The following is a 16,945-nucleotide window of genomic DNA, read 5'->3' as shown; positions in this document are numbered from 1 at the left end:
CACAGAATCACAGCATGGGTTTCACTCTTTTTTCTGTTGTCTCTCTTTTTCTGTGGCAGAGAGAGAATCATTCGTTATCTCTCCTATCAGATGAAGAGTGACACACCTGCTGAAATGGGATCAGGTGTGATCAATGAGAGGTTATGCTCTGGAAAATATTGTCTGTGAACATATGATGTATCACCTTTGTTGTGGCATGTTTGATAATTTGGGATGTTTAGCCTTTTTTGTGATTTTGCATACCATTCAAGTCCAAACTCACTGATAAAGGAAATATATATTAAAAAAAAGCCAAGAGCGCAATTATTAGGCATAAAGAACTGCCACTTCAGTCCTGTAATATCAGAAATTGCCTGTGTTATTCCCCATGTCCATATTCCACTTGTCGATAATTCATTTGCTGTGGAGGATTTGTGGTTGGGCAGGGGAGGCTCATAAAACAACAATAGCAGCACTAGTCTGTCATCTATTGTTGTTTCCAAACATTGACTTTCATTGCTTTCACTTTCATTTTCTGCTGACTGCATCTGGCAGTTTCTGATTGTACAGGCTACATTAGCCATGCCTCTCATCTTAAAAGACACTGCAGTCACACGTTTTACATAGTTGACTAGTTTGATACTCTACAGCATCTTGACTAATTGCAACTACTTATAAGATTGTTACTAACTGACGATTCCATCAATGTACCTTTCATTAAGGGTCCAAGGCACACGTGATGGTGCTGTTGTATCTGTTGAGAGATGTTGCTATTGATGTGATGCTTTTTATGATCAGGGCCTACTTATGTTTTATGTCGTTCTCCATCGTAAAGCACACCTAATCCAAGTTAACCTGGGTATACTATTTCCCCAGGAGTACCAGAGGCCCTTGCTGGAGGGGGACCCACGCATCCTGAGCCCACGGAAGATCCGGCCTGTATTTTACCGCCTACGGGAAATCACTCAGTGTCACTCCATGTTCCAGATCGCACTGGCGTCACGTGTGGCTGAGTGGGACAGCAGTGAGAAGATTGGGGACCTATTTGTGGCCTCGGTTAGTGTGTGTGTGTGTGTGCGTGTGCGTGTGCGTGTGCGTGTGCGTGTGCGTGTGCGTGTGCGTGAGAGAGTGTGTCAGTTTTCCCGTAGGGCATTAGAAGACAATTTCCACAGACACAGTTATAATGAGCTGCACTTCAAATTGAGCAAACATCACTAACTTCAAACATGGAGACAATTACAGCTGAGATGAATATATCTTCTGCAGCAAATACACTCTGAATATGTGTGCTTATAGCATTGGCACAGGACTATTGGACTAATGTATGAGTGTGCTGCTGTGACCCTCTACAACGTGGTCATCCATAAGGGTTGCTGATTATTTACCTATGAAAGACACCATTTTGATCCCTCTGCCCTTGTTTATTGTAATGTTCCATTGATATCCTGACACCAGCCAAATGGGCCTATTTTGAGAGGTGGGAGGGAGGCTGGGGGTTGGGACTCAACACTCCTCATTCATTTCTCTTTTTCACCTGACAGTTGATCTGTTACCCAGCTGTTAATGTTTTATGCTATTAGTTGGTCTCATACTATCTCTGTGTTGTTTGTGGCTGGCTTGCAGAGAAGATGAAGGAGAGGGTTAATTTCTGTGAGACTGGCTAATTTCCCAGCTACTGCTTCTCCAGCTACTGCTGCCGTCAGCAGCCTGCTTTGTGTTTAATCAAATGAGAGCGAATGACTGTGTGCCGCTGCAGCAGGATTGTGGATTGTGAAGGGTGTGTGTTGGTCTCCTGGATGGTAAACAGGTCAGGGTCTTAAATACCACACCTAAATGGCAATTTTCTACCCTTTTCTTCCCTTCCATTCCATGAATAGGATTGTTAGATGAGCAGTGGAGCTACTGACTTTCAAGGAACTTAATGTTGTCAGATGCTTTAACAAATAAATTACCAAGCATGACTAGTTCCTGAATGAACTTGTTCCATGAAGAACCCAACAGATTTCTGATGTGAAATCCAAGGATTGTTTCTCTTGCGTTTCCCATAACCACCTTTCTGTGTTTTTACAGTTTTCTAAGTCGATGGTGCTAGATGTTTACAGCGACTATGTCAATAACTTCACCAATGCCATGGCCCTCATAAAAAAGGCATGCATGTCCAAACCAGCTTTCCTGGAATTCTTAAAGGTGAGTCACAAAGTAGAACCGTCCATGTTTTTTTCTCTATTGTTCTTTCAATACACTCTAACCCACGGTCACTGTCGACCTTCATCTACTATTTAATTTGGCCCTCATACTATAATTCTACTGGTGTCTTGATACTTGGTTAACCCATCAGAGTCTAAGCCGGGCGAGGGGAAGAGGGGGGTCTACTAAGCTATACGGAATTGTTTTAAGAAGGTCATACCAAGGATCATTTAGCTATTTGATTTTGAATTTTAAGACCCCTTGAATTGAAAATGAACAATTATTTGATGAACAATTATTTTTGGCCTTACTGCTATTAGCCCATACATACACATTGAATAACAGATTCACTGCATGGAACAACAGATAGTTTCAAAAACATATCAAAAGGAAGTTTGTTCTGAATTGTCTCTCCTATATCTGAGAGATATAATAAATATTTGTTTGTTTTTTTGAACATGTATTTAACCCCATATTTTTGGCATTAAACAAACTCCATATATACTTCCATACATTTTTTCAACTGGTACCGACGGACCTTCAGACGAGACTTGTGAAGCCTGAGCATGTAAATGTTCATCAGAGTCTCACTTTTGCACAGAGGGGTCATATTAGTGTGAGGGGTCACATCCGGTTCGGATGCTACATACAGAAGTTGGCAGATCGGCTGTACCGACTTCAGACCAGTCTCCTGATACTTGTGGAGGTTGTAGAGCAAAACGGAGAACACCTCTTTCCATAGAGGGATTTTTATGGGGATTTTTTTATTATGCTAATTACATTTCCCTGGGTTGCGGACAGCAACTACATAAAAGTGTAGTTGCTTTATTCAAATATTTTCAAGCTGGCCTGGTTGTGTTTACTTGTTGCAATACACTGCACTAATCATAGAGAATATTTATATTGCATATTATATAATTAGCAACTCTCACAACTCTCCCCGCCCCCCCACCAAAAAAGTATAAAACATACAGTATATTTAAGGAACTCAGTCCGGCTTCAACTTACTCTTGAAAGTTGTAATAGTAGAATAGACAAGGTGCAATTTCAACATTTTGTAGTAATGTTCAAGTCGCTCAAATTTCACATGAATACACATTAGACATTGCAAAAGGTATAGAATTGCAAGAAAAGTCGCTTTAAAACGGCAAAAACAATTCTGCACCCCATGACAAAATGTGTAGAATTGCAGGAAATAAGCTTTAAAACTGCAACATTTTCTCTCCACCAACATGTGGGGTGTGAACAGTTTGTTTCATGAACAGTGCTTGTGCCCATAGAAATAGATGTGGCATGTGAACACATCCACTTCCCAAATCTCTAATGACCAGCACAGCCACCAGATTCTGTTTCTCCACACCTTACTAACCTAAACCCACTCCTACTCCCACACTCATGCACTCTCCATATCTTGTCCTCTGAATAAAAGGTGCCTAGAGGGGTCTTTCTCTCTGTGTTTTTGCTTATCTCCTGACTTTACTATGGTATGCTGTTTATCTAAAGCGTCTTATCCTGTGTTGTGTAGAAGAAGCAGGCGTCCAGTGTTGACCGGATCACCCTGTACGGCCTCATGGTGAAGCCCATCCAACGCTTTCCCCAGTTCATCCTTTTACTGCAGGTATATGTCTTTACCAGCACCTTCACTGCTAACATTGACAAGATAATGTCACATGAGAAAACGAACGGATAAACAATCTGAGATTAACACCACACAATGTTTTATGGACCTAATCAAGAGATTAACACATGTGATGATACATTGAGCCATTGAAAACTGCTAAATACATGAGATACGGTATAACACCATGCATAGTTCTACCTATCTAGTCTAACCATATAAGCTTTTCATGCAGTAGGCTTCTTTGTCTTCCTTTACTTTTCCTGTCTCAACATTGTGTGTGGAAAGATTTTGATTTCAACTTGCGTACTGGAACTGCAGTACCTCATTCTATCCATAAGTAGGGGTTGATTATCCATGACTTCAAAAGATAAGTTATGAATGTGAATGAGGCATTTTCCTCTTGCCTCAAACTCAGCACCCTGGAGAGGGAGTGTCTGTGTTAAATCATATATTACACAGGGAACTAAACTCAAAGCATTGAAACTCTTTTGGGACTCACACACAGAATACAAGGCCTTATTTATGCAGGTCCACAAGCACACACAGTTGCAGGTAAGCCAGACACATAGATCTGGGATGAAACTCAATAAATACTTGGATTTTTTTAAAGAAATATGAAAATGAGAACAATGTGCTTACCAGGCTCTGGGCCGTAAAAACACAGAAAACAATGCGCACACACGCTTACACACAAACCAACACCTCTTCACTTTATTTAGTGTTTGTTTCTCTCTTCACTGTTTCTCTGTCAGGACATGCTGAAGAACACACCTAAGGGTCACGTAGACCGCCTGCCTCTGCAGCTGGCTCTGACTGAACTGGAGATGCTGGCCGAGAAGCTGAATGAACAGAAGCGTGTGGCCGACCAAATAGCTGAGACTCAGCAGCTAGCACGCAGTGTCAGCGACCGCTCGCTCAGCAAGGTGACAGAAACACTGCAATACACATGTACGCAAGCACATGCACACATACGCACCCCCTGACACAAGCACACACCGACACACACAAACCGACACATAGACACTGACACATACACACGCACACACACAGAGTAATCAACCTGCTTACTGTGTGGCTCAACCCCAGAGCCCTTCCTCTACCTCCTCTGTGTTATCAGCATGAGCCAAACACCTATGCATTAGCATATATACCCATCACTTACATTACTTTCCCAAACATTAGTCTAGAAAAGCATTTTTATTTAGAAAAATCATTGCCCAGATATTATGTCCATTATGGCCCCTGAACAGTGTTTAAACACCACGGCAGGGGCGTTTCTTCTCCATTACCACACTGGAATTACAGTCCAGACGCTGCAAATCTGAACAAATGCATTTTTGAATAAGAGGAATTAAGGGGTAAATGAGACATTTAATTGGAAGCTATATCTCCCCATTTCTCCTTGTCCTTCTCCCTATCATTTCCCCCCTCCTTTCCTTCTGCTATTCTTTTCTTCCCTCTCCCTCTCTTTCTCTTGCTCACTTTCTCCCTCTTCCTCCCTCTCTTTGTCCCCACCTGGAGCCCATCATCTCCCTCTCTCCCTCTCCCTCCCTCTGTGCCTCCCTCTCTCTTTCTTTCTATTGGTCCATGGTGGTGAATTTTCCAGACCCCTGAGATGAGCTGATTCGGCCAATCTCGTCAGCTCCACACAGAATTCTATTTACTGCGGTGAGACTGCAGAATTTCAATAGGAAGCAGTTCTCTTCCATTATCCCATAACTATCCATTGAAATATTAATTATTTGTCACTAAGTATCTAAGTCAGTGGAATATGGGAGATAACACTGTGAGTGGGAACAGGCTGAGGTTTCCGTTTCCCTCTATATCTCAGACACACACTCACACAAAACAGTCACACATGCACACACACTGTTGACACTTGGGACTTTTCAGAGGGGCCTTCCATGACTTACGTCTCTCTGCCTCTGGAGGGTGCTGTAGTTCTGTGATCATAGAAGACAGGCTACTGTTTGACTAATGACTCATTTCCCAAGCCATCTGAACAAAAGCCAAGCACAGCTACTGATTCTCCACAGATATAACAATCCATTTTGTGAGATGTGATGGGATGTAGAGCACTGTGCATTGAAAAATGGACAAAACACAGATTATTATTATTATTATTCATAAAAATGGTGTTTCTATAGAGCAAACAGAAACATCAGAGTGGGACACTATCTGAGCTGCATATTTGTACTTTACCGTCAGTTCAGTCTTTTGTTTTACTGTAGTTGTAATGACTCTTTTTTTCAGAAGATTGTTTTCGATTACATAAAACTGACTGTATTGATTCAGCTGGACATAAAAAATGACTGAACCAAGTAATGCTTTCTATTAGATTACCCTTGCCATATTTACCTTAGGAAAAGTATGTCTTGTGTGTTCTCACATACTGCAGTATACAAAGACATTTCTGTGCATATTTCCATGTGTCTGTGTATGTGTGTATATAGTGGGTATTTTAACATGTAGATCTTGGTGGGGCAAAAAAAACTGCACTAAACAATACATTAATTGCTCTATAATGGTGCCAACAAACTGTTAGGGCCTACATAAAGCTGTCCCAACAGCAGTGTCCCAACAAGCAGTCCCAACACCTTACCACTGCTACACCTGGCTATCAGAGGAGCCTTGTCTGGCAGCGAAACAGTTCATTCAGACTCATTTACTGCCTTTAAAAAACCCAGCACTGATATGGCTGACTTGCTTCAACAAATGTGGTTTATACTGACATCTGAGATGTACAAACTATGGCATAAGGGGACGATAAGAAGCAATCCGTAATTTCGATTAAGACATTAATGAGTGAGCTAGGATGGACGTAGTCAATATAACTATTTGTTCAGCACTTCTGAAATGTACAGCGACAGAATTCAGAACATGGGCCATTCTTACAGTATTCTCCCTGTACACCAAGTCAGAACCACAGGATAAATAAAGGGGGCATATAAGCAGACAATGAAAACTCTTACAATATTCAAGGACTACATTTCTCTAAAACAGGCTATAGGCTACATGTGCACTACCAAGTCAGAACAGTAGGCGAAATGACGAGCCAAAAAGGGACCAAAAGATTGAGGCACATGGACTACTAACAGCTTACTACACAACATACACTTAGTATTACTTTCTTAGCTACAGTATACAGTACATATCTCCCTGGCATATTACATCATTTATGCAGCAGCATACAATACATTTTTGGACTCACCTTGTTGTGCCTTGCTCACTTGAACAGGAAGGTGGCGCGGCGGTCCTTCGAGGGAAAATTTTGTCATCAAAGTCTGGCATTCTCTGGATTTATGGTGCTGGTGAACTTCTGAACTCTACAAAAAACAAGTTTGAGTCATGACGTCAGTGATCTTCAGGTCGGAGCTCTAGAAAGAGACCCGAGTTCCCGACTTGCAATTCCGAGTTAGATGACCGTTCAAAACCTATTTTCCTAGTCGGACCTAGTTTTTTTCAGATTTCCCATTTACGAGTTTCCAGTTGTTTTGAGTTCGGCAGAAGTCATGCTGGATTGTTTATCCGTTTAAGCTTGGAAAAGAGACCCTTAAACCCAGACATGGGACCACACACCCACTCCACTGAATAGCAGGCTAGTGATTGCTTTGCAATGCTTGCAGTTAACCACTGATTCCTTCCAAACCACTCATTGTTGAATTTGGGATTTCCAACTTGTTGTGTAATGTTTATGTCCATTGAGCACCGATACGTTTTATCTATAATTTCTCTGGATTTTTTATCTTCATATGACAAGGATTGAAAAGGATTTGCCGATAGATTGTCGACTTGATTCATGATGATGACTGCTAGCTTGCTAAGATTTTGAAAGTATGATGTTGACATGATCAGTCCAAAACTACTCTAGATATACCGTGATTTGATGTAATTGTATCTGTGACCAATGACTTTGAGCCTTCTTGGATGGGTGCTTCTAACGTAACTCTATGGCAGCACCCAAGTGGCTCGAATTTTCTCTCTACCTTTAAATTTTGTGTTGACGTAGTGTCCCCATGTGTAACAGAACACTGAGCCAATCACGGTGCCACTAGAGTACATTACCAACCCCTACGCTCCATATTTTCCGCTGACTGTCCCTCCACCACAGAAAGCACTGAGCTAGGCTGAAACACCTGCATTTTAGAGCTCCCTTACTCAAGAAAGCAAAAAAGAGACCATGTTTGTATTCTGCTTTATTATTAAGTCAATAATTTATACATTCTTTTTTTACAATGTTTGTATACTGATATGTGACATGTATTAATGCCAAAATAACATGCAAAACAGGCACAAACAAAAACCAGGTGGGGCTCAAAACACCTGCTCTGACTGACAGGTCGCCACTGTGTGTGTGTCTTAGCATGTGAATGTGTTCTGTGTGCCCTGACTGGACAAATCTCCCTTGATCTGACACTGATCCCCAACGAGGCACTCACTTAACCAGTCTTTAGCCTGCCTGCTGTGCTCCTTAGCAATTGAACTGAAACCCTGGAGAATTTGCCATTTGTGATGTGCCTTATGAGACAGTGTCCTGATTACTCTGCCCCTTTAGCAACTGAACTCAGACCAGGGGTTGCTGGTGCTTTGTGAGACTCTGATTGAGACGGTGTATGGGGAGCGAGGCCAGGTCCTGAAGTCTAAGGAGCGCAAAGTCTTCCTCTTCAACGATATCCTCATCTGTGCCAACATCAACGTCAAGTAAGTGGTGTCTCTGTAGAGTAGAGTGAGTTCTGCTAAACAGCTCTACAGTCTGAATACACAAACACCTTCCCAGCTCCACAGCAGCAGCACCACAAGGCTCAGCCTACAAAGCTTTACAGGGATATATTTAGGCAAACTGCATAGCAAAGAGTAATAGCTAATAGGCGTTCTCTAGCACTATCTGGAGAAACAGGAGCTTTATCAGCTTTAAACAAACTGCAGGCAGCTTAACTAGAGCAACAGGAGTCCTAGATCACTGACATAAAATATTTCTTGGTCCCTCTACAATTTATCCTCTATGACAGCGCCATTGTTCACATCGTCTCAGAGCTAAAGGTAAACAGCAAATATTTTCCTCCATTTACAAAGCTCCTGTTTGAGACGTTCATACCTCAAAGCTCTCTTGTTCAGCCTTCAAAGTAGTTATCACCCCATGTTTCGTTCAACTTGATTCCCCTGAAGTTGACTTTGCCTGCCCTCTAGAATCTTGACAAAGTGATCACAACGTTGATTGTATGCGTGATTACAGGAATATATGAATATGAAATTAACTCTGCTCAGAGCCGGGGGTCCCGCTTTCTGCCGTGAACACAGCTGATCAGAAGGATTCCAATTCAGCTCCTCAGCTCTTTATGTGACAATATAAGGAGCTATACCTCAGTTCTCCTCCTGTTGGTGGTTTGGGATTAGTGCTGCTGTTAGAAAGAGAGGGATGCTGGGAGAAACGTTGACTTGTTTGCTTGTTTTCTTCTCTTTTCAACCACCAGGGGGCCCCTTGATATCAGCAGCCTAGTCCCTGTTGGTCCTAAATACACCATGAAGTGGAGTGCCCCCCTGCTGCAGGTCCAGGTACTGGAGGTGGGTCAGGAGGCCTCCCAGGCCAAGGAGACCCTGTTCCAACATGGCGGTGCCAAGCACCCTGGCAGTGCCTGTCCCCCAGGTTGGTAAACCTACTGAGTCATCCATCCATCGCCTTTCTATCCCTGTAGTCCAGCTCATCACTTGGCCAGACTCCTAGTCTCAGCCCCATGGTCTGACTCAGCACAGCCCTCTAATCTGTTTGCTACTGTGAACTATCCCAGTGAATTCTGGTGACACAGCGCTGTCACTCTGATTGAGGATGTGTTTGTGAAAAGAATAGCGATGATGGTCACTTGGTTCCATTTGCCTGGGCTGTTTTTATCTGCGAGAGATACAGTGGGAAAACAGAGCTGCACCCTCCACAGTCTCATTTCACTCTCTGATAGACCACAAACATATCTGGAGTGGTGTCATCAATCTGCAGAGATTATTCCCTTCCTCTCAAACTCCAATTAGAGAAGCAGCAGCACTAGATAGGAATCTAATGGTGAAACAGGTCTTTTTTCACCCCTCACAAAACTCTGTTGTGCGTACAGATTGGTGGAGAGATCCTTGATAAATGTGCTATGGGAAGAAGGAGATACAAAGCCTTATCATGATGTAATGGAACGGCCTTTAAATATTAATGGCACCTTTTACAGCAGCGTCTGACCGTGTCACGCTCAGTGAACAGCAACAGTTTAACAGGGATGCCAAGATTAGGTTTAGATTCTCTGAAGATTAAGCCTTAAAGTCTTAAAAGTTTACTGCAACACTGCGGGATGATTTAAGTTGACATTAAAGGGTCTATCACCCCCTTCTCTCGCTCTCTCCTCTCTCTCTCTCTCTCTCTCTCTCTCTCTCTCTCTCTGTCTCTCTCTCTCGCTCTCTCTCAATTCAATTTCAATTCAAGGGGCTTTATTGGCATGGGAAACATATGTTTACATTGCCAAAGCAAGTGCAATGGATAAATACAAGTGAAATAAACAATAAAAAGTGAACAGTAAATATTACACTCACACAAGTTCCAAATTAATAAAGACATTTCAAATGTCATATTATGTCTATATACAGTGTTGTAACAATGTGCAAATAGTTAAAGGAAAAAAAGGAAAATAAATAAACATAAGTACGGGTTGTATTTACAATGGTGTTTGTTCTTCAGTGGTTGCCCTTTTCTTGTAGCAACAGGTCACAAATCTTGCTGCTGTGATTGCACACTGTGGTATTTCACCCAATAGATATGGGAGTTTATCAAAATTGGATTTGTTTTTCTAATTCTTTGTGGGTCTGTGTAATCTGAGAGAAATATGTGTCTCTAATATGGTCATACATTTGGCAAGTGCAGCTCAGTTTCCACCTCATTTTGTGGGCAGAGTGCACATAGCCTATCTTCTCTTGAGAGCCAGGGCTGCCTACAGCGACCTTTCTGAATAGCAAAGCTATGCTCACTGAGTCTGTACATAGTCAAAACTTTCCTTCATTTTGGGTCAGTCACAGTGGTCAGGCATTCTGCCAAATAGCATTGTAGTTTGCACAGTTTTTTTGTTAATTCTTTCCAATATGTCAAATAATTATCTTTTTGTTTTCTCATGATTTGGTAGGGTCTAATTGTGTTGCTGTCCTGGGGCTCTGTGGGGTCTGTTTGTGTTTGTGAACAGAGCCCCAGGACCAGCTTGCTTAGGGTACTCTTCTCCAGGGTCATTTCTCTGTAGGTGATCGCTTCGTTATGGAAGGTTTGGGAATCGCTTCCTTTTAGGTGGTTGTAGAATTTAACAGCTCTTTTCTGGATTTTGATAATTAGCGGGAATCGGACTTATTCTGCTCTGCTTGAATTATTTGATGTTTGTCCCATCTTGTGAATTATTGGTTGGTGAGCGGACCCCAGACCTCACAACCATAAAGGGCAATGTGTTCTATAACTGATTCAAGTATTTTTACTCAGATCTTAATTGGCATGTCAAATTTGATGCTCCTTTAGAAGGCCCTTCTTGCATTGTCTCTTAGATTGTTCACAGCTTTGTGGAAGTTACCAGTGGCGCTGATGTTTAGGCCAAGGTATGTATTGTTTTTTTGTGTGCACTAGGGCAACTGTGACTAGATGGAATTTGTATTTGTGGTCCTGGCAACTGGACCTTTTTTGGAACACCATTATTTTTGTCTTACTGAGATATACTGTCAGGGCCCAGGTCTGACAGAATCTGTGCAGAAGATCTAGGTGCTGCTGTAGGCCCTCCTTGGTTGGGATCAGAAGTACCAGATCATCAGTAGACATTTGACTTATGATTCTCGCTCTTTCACTTGCTATTTCTCTCTCGCTCTCTCGCTCTCTCCAGGATGGTTCATTTTAGAATTTTGCATGGGCCCAATGCAAGCCATCTCCTTAATCATGCCTTTCCAGGAATCTTCCTCTGTGCATCTGCTGAATTGTTTCCCAGCCTGCCACTGCCATGTCTATTTATAGTTCCCCGTCCCCTGTGTGGGGGTCCGGCCTAAATCCCACACTCCCACGGCGTGGCGAGAAATGGGCTCATTTTTCATCTCCTGCAGGCCCTGATGCCCTTCCTTATTGATGGAGAAGGCTGGCATTCTGGGAACTACAGGGATCTCTCAACTCTCTCTCTCTCTCTCTCTCTCTCTCTCTCTCTCTCTCTCTCTCTCTCTCTCTCTCTCTCTCTCTCTCTCTGTCCCTCCATTGTGCAGAGACCAAGGTGGGCAACTGTTTTGTATCCCCACTGTGTCTGGTCTTGTGCCATCCCCATGTACCGACACACAGGCTTACCTTCTCCCTGCCACCATTACAGAGTTATTTTTTTATACTGATACTGACACGAGACTGCGATGCAAAGCAATGCTACACTGAATCTATGCTTCATCTACATGCAGTGAGCTGGTGTCCAGGTTTGGATGGGGATTAGTCTATGGCTTTGGTGCAGATTTGATATATTGGGGATTTGGAAACAGTGGCTGCTGTAAATTCCCTCAGGTTAGTTCCCAGAGCTGGATGCAGCACCAGCTGGACTATATGCTGAGGATGAAGATTCCTGCTGGCTGTTGTTACATGAAGCGGCTGCCTCTGGGAGGAAGGGCAGGGGCCCCTGTGGGCTCAGCCCTGCCTTGCTGCTTCGTGCCTGGCGGCCAGTGTGAATGACCGTGTCTGAGTGTGAAAACCAATCCCGCCACACCAACGGGATTACGCTGGATTACAACTCAGCACATTCACCTCTGGGGCTGGGGCCAACTCTAGGCAGGCGGGGACACAGCGGACCTGTGTGCCAGCAAATCCCAAAGCCCCACAGTTACAGGGAAGCCATTGTTTACAGAGACTCACGGCAGGCACACCTCTTTATATTCAGATGTGTCTGCTATTGATCGTGTCTCACAGATGTCAGATGTCTGTACCCGTCCGTGTGAGAGATCCCATTAAATCAGTGAAGGCTGGTGGGAGTAGTTACAGGAGGATGGGCTCATTGTAATGGCTGGAATGGAATATATGGAGCGGAGTTCAATGTGGTTTCCATATAGTTGCGTTTGATACCGTTCCATTTATTCCATTCCAGCCATCACAATGAGCCCGTCCTCCTATAGCTCCGCTCGCCAGCCTCCTCTGCACTAAAGGTTACAAAGGCTCTCTTAAGAGAACAATACCTGCCTCTATCCACTCTCTGACTATTTGTCGATACAGCCACACAGCCACCCCCTGGCTTTACACAGCCACTAGATTCCCACAAAGGGCCATGCTTCAGTTACCTGCCTTGTGCCAAAGCCGGACTGCTATTTGATTATGTGGTTGTGATGACAGCACAGGACAACGCTACAGCTACATCTTGCTGCAACATTGAATTGTGTTGTGCTCCTGGAGCCTTGTGTAGAGATGTGGACCAGGGCATTAGGGAGGCTGGCAGTGAGAGGTAGAGCTATTGATTCCCTGAGGTTGGAGAGGTAGACTTTAAAGAGTGTGCTTCAAAATCGATTGTTGAATCTCACGTCTAATGAGACACCTGCATTCCTTTTGTTTGAGAAAAGGGCATCATATAGCTCCAAATGGCCTCTCTCTATCTGCTTTTTAGTTATACATTCAGACTCCCGACTTCATTCAGACTGTTCCACAAATAACGGTGGTGATCGATCCATCACACATTGAACTCCTTTCTTAGTGGAACCAGAGTTTCAACAAGCACACGTTTTCTTTATCACTTCCACTAGTTATTGTAGTTCAGGAAAGTCTTGAAATGCAGTTTCATTTGGGGATTGTTGTTTGACCTTGAGATGTTTCAAGATTTCTTTAGGAGACAAGCATTGATGTGTGTGACGTGTTAACTGGTGTAAACTGTTGATGTGTGCACTGTAGTGTGAAAGGCTGTGTTGTGTGTTGACCACAGGGAAAGTGATCCTGGGTCCTCCACGGCTTTACCAGGAACTCCAGGACCTGCAGCATGACTTGTCTGTGGTGGAGGAGGTCACACTACTGGTGGGAACACTACAGGGGACATACCAGGTACACCCCACCCCACTACTTACTATATAACAATATCCAACCCTACTACTTACTATATAGCAACACCCCACCCCACTACGTACTATATAACACCACCCCACCCCACTACTTACTATATAACACCACCCCACTACTTACTATATAACACCAGCCCACTACTTACTATATAACGCCACCCCACCTCACTACTTACTATATAACACCACCCCACTACTTACTATATAGCACCACTCCACCCTACTACTTACTATATAACACCACCCCACCCCACTACTTAATATATAACACCACCCCACTACTTACTATGTATCACCACCCCACTACTTACTATATAACACCACCCCACTACTTACTATATAACACCACCCCACTACTTACTATATAACACCACACCACCCCACCCCACCCCACTACTTACTATATAACACCACCCCACCCCACTACTTAATATATAACACCACCCCACTACTTACTATGTATAACCACACCACTATTTACTATATAACACCACCCCACTACTTACTATATAACACCAGCCCACTACTTACTATATAACGCCACCCCACCTCACTACTTACTATATAACGCCACCCCACTACTTACCAAATAACACCACTCCACCCCACTACTTACTATATAAAACCACCCCACTACTTAATATATAACACCACCCCACTACTTAATATATAACACCACCCCACTACTTACTATGTATCACCACCCCACTACTTACTATATAACGTCACCCCACTACATACTATGTAACACAACCCCAATACTTACTATATAACACCACCCCACCCCACTACTTACGAGATAACACCATCCCACTACTTACTATATAACACCACCCCACCCCACTACTTAATATATAACACCACCCCACTACTTACTATGTATCACCACCCCACAACTTACTATATAACACCACCCCAATACTTACTATATAACACCACCCCACTACTTACTATATAACACCACACCACCCCACCCCACCCCACTACTTACTATATAACACCACCCCACCCCACTACTTAATATATAACACCACCCCACTACTTACTATGTATAACCACACCACTACTTACTATGTATAACCACACCACTACTTACTATATAACACCATCCTACTACTTATTATATAACACCAGCCAACTACTTACTATATAACACCACCCCACCCCACTACTTACTATATAACACCACCCAGCCACACTACTTACTATATAACACCATCCCACTACTTACTATATAACACCATCCCACTACTTACTATATAACAAAACCCCACCCCACTACTTACTATATAACACCAGCCAACTACGTACTATATAACACCAACCCACTACTTACTATATAACCCCACCCCACTACTTACAATATAACGTCACCCCACTACATACTATGTAACATAACCCCAATACTTACTATATAACACCACCCCACCCCACTACTTACTATATAACACCATCCCACTACTTACTATATAACACCATCCCACTACTTACTATATAACACCATCCCACTACTTACTATATAACACCACTCCACTACTTACTATATAAGACCAACCCACTACTTACTATATAACCCCACCAAACCCCACTACTTACTATATAACACCACACCACCCCACAACTTACAATATAGCACCACCCCACCCCACTACTTACTATATAACACCACCCCACTACTTACTATATAACACCACCCCACCCCACTACTTACTATATAACACCACTCCACCCCACTACTTACTATATAACACCAGCCAACTACTTACTATATAACACCACCCCACCCCACTACTTACTATATAACACCAGCCAACTACGTACTATATAACACCAACCCACTACTTACTATATAACCCCACCCCACCCCACTACTTACTATATAACACCACCCCACTACTTACTATATAACACCACCCCACTACTTACAATATAACGTCACCTCACTACATACTATGTAACACAACCCCACTACTTACTATATAACACCACCCCACCACACTACTTACTATATAACACCATCCCACCCAACTACTTACAATATAACACCATCCCACTACTTACAATATAACGTCACCCCACTACATACTATGTAACACAACCCCAATACTTACTATATAACACCACCCCACCACACTACTTACTATATAACACCATCCCACTACTTACTATATAACACCAGCCAACTACTTACTATATAACACCACCCCACCCCACTACTTACTATATAACACCACCCCACCCCACTACTTACTATATAACACCACCCCACTACTTACTATATAACACCACCCCACTACTTACAATATAACACCATCCCACTACTTACAATATAACGTCACCCCACTACATACTATATAACACCAGCCAACTACTTACTATATAACACCACCCCACCGCACTACTTACTATATAACAAAACCCCACCCCACTACTTACTATATAACACCAGCCAACTACGTACTATATAACACCAACCCACTACTTACTATATAACCCCACCCCACCCCACTACTTACTATATAACACCACTCCACCCCACTACTTACTATGTAACACAACCCCACAACTTACTATATAGCACCACCCCACCCCACTACTTACTATATAACACCACCCCACTACTTACTATATAACACCACCCCACCCCACTACTTACTATATAACACCACCCCACTACTTACAATATAACACCATCCATACTACGGTATCGATTAGTTTGTAACCACCAAACGCCACTACTTACTATATAAGCCCCACCGCCACCCACTAAACTTACTATATAACCCCATCTCCCACCCCACTGATTACTCATATAAACACCACTCCACCCAACTTACTTACTATATAACACCACCCCAACCGCAACTACTTACTATATAACCAGAACCCACCCCACGACTTACTATAGCTAAACACGCAGCCAACTAACGTACTATATAACAGCCGGATAAACACCACCACGACTTACTATTCATACCCCGAACCCCACCCCACCACTCTCACTGTACTTACTATATACACCCATCCACCCCACTACCTTACTATGTGAACACAACCCCACAACTTACTATATGGCCATTTCAACATCGGTTACACTCC

The 16,945-nt window shown here is 42.9% G+C and overlaps 1 protein-coding gene across 1 annotated transcript in view; it reads left to right on the top strand.

Annotated features, from left to right (window-relative positions):
• Window positions 1–16,945, top strand: part of arhgef10la (Rho guanine nucleotide exchange factor (GEF) 10-like a) — a 309,208-nt gene that overhangs the window by 5,778 nt on the left and 286,485 nt on the right. The window contains exons 6-12 of the mRNA XM_039015885.1: window positions 856–1,035; window positions 2,050–2,166; window positions 3,692–3,784; window positions 4,540–4,710; window positions 8,343–8,488; window positions 9,259–9,431; window positions 13,714–13,829. Coding sequence (XP_038871813.1) covers window positions 856–1,035; window positions 2,050–2,166; window positions 3,692–3,784; window positions 4,540–4,710; window positions 8,343–8,488; window positions 9,259–9,431; window positions 13,714–13,829 — 996 coding nt within the window. The remainder of the gene's footprint in view (window positions 1–855; window positions 1,036–2,049; window positions 2,167–3,691; window positions 3,785–4,539; window positions 4,711–8,342; window positions 8,489–9,258; window positions 9,432–13,713; window positions 13,830–16,945) is intronic.

This window comes from Salvelinus namaycush, chromosome 20 (genome assembly GCF_016432855.1).
Source record: "Salvelinus namaycush isolate Seneca chromosome 20, SaNama_1.0, whole genome shotgun sequence".
Taxonomy (NCBI): Eukaryota; Metazoa; Chordata; class Actinopteri; order Salmoniformes; family Salmonidae; genus Salvelinus; species Salvelinus namaycush.
The sequence above is the reverse complement of the archived record's forward strand: the minus strand, read 5'-3'. Positions and strand labels throughout refer to the sequence as shown.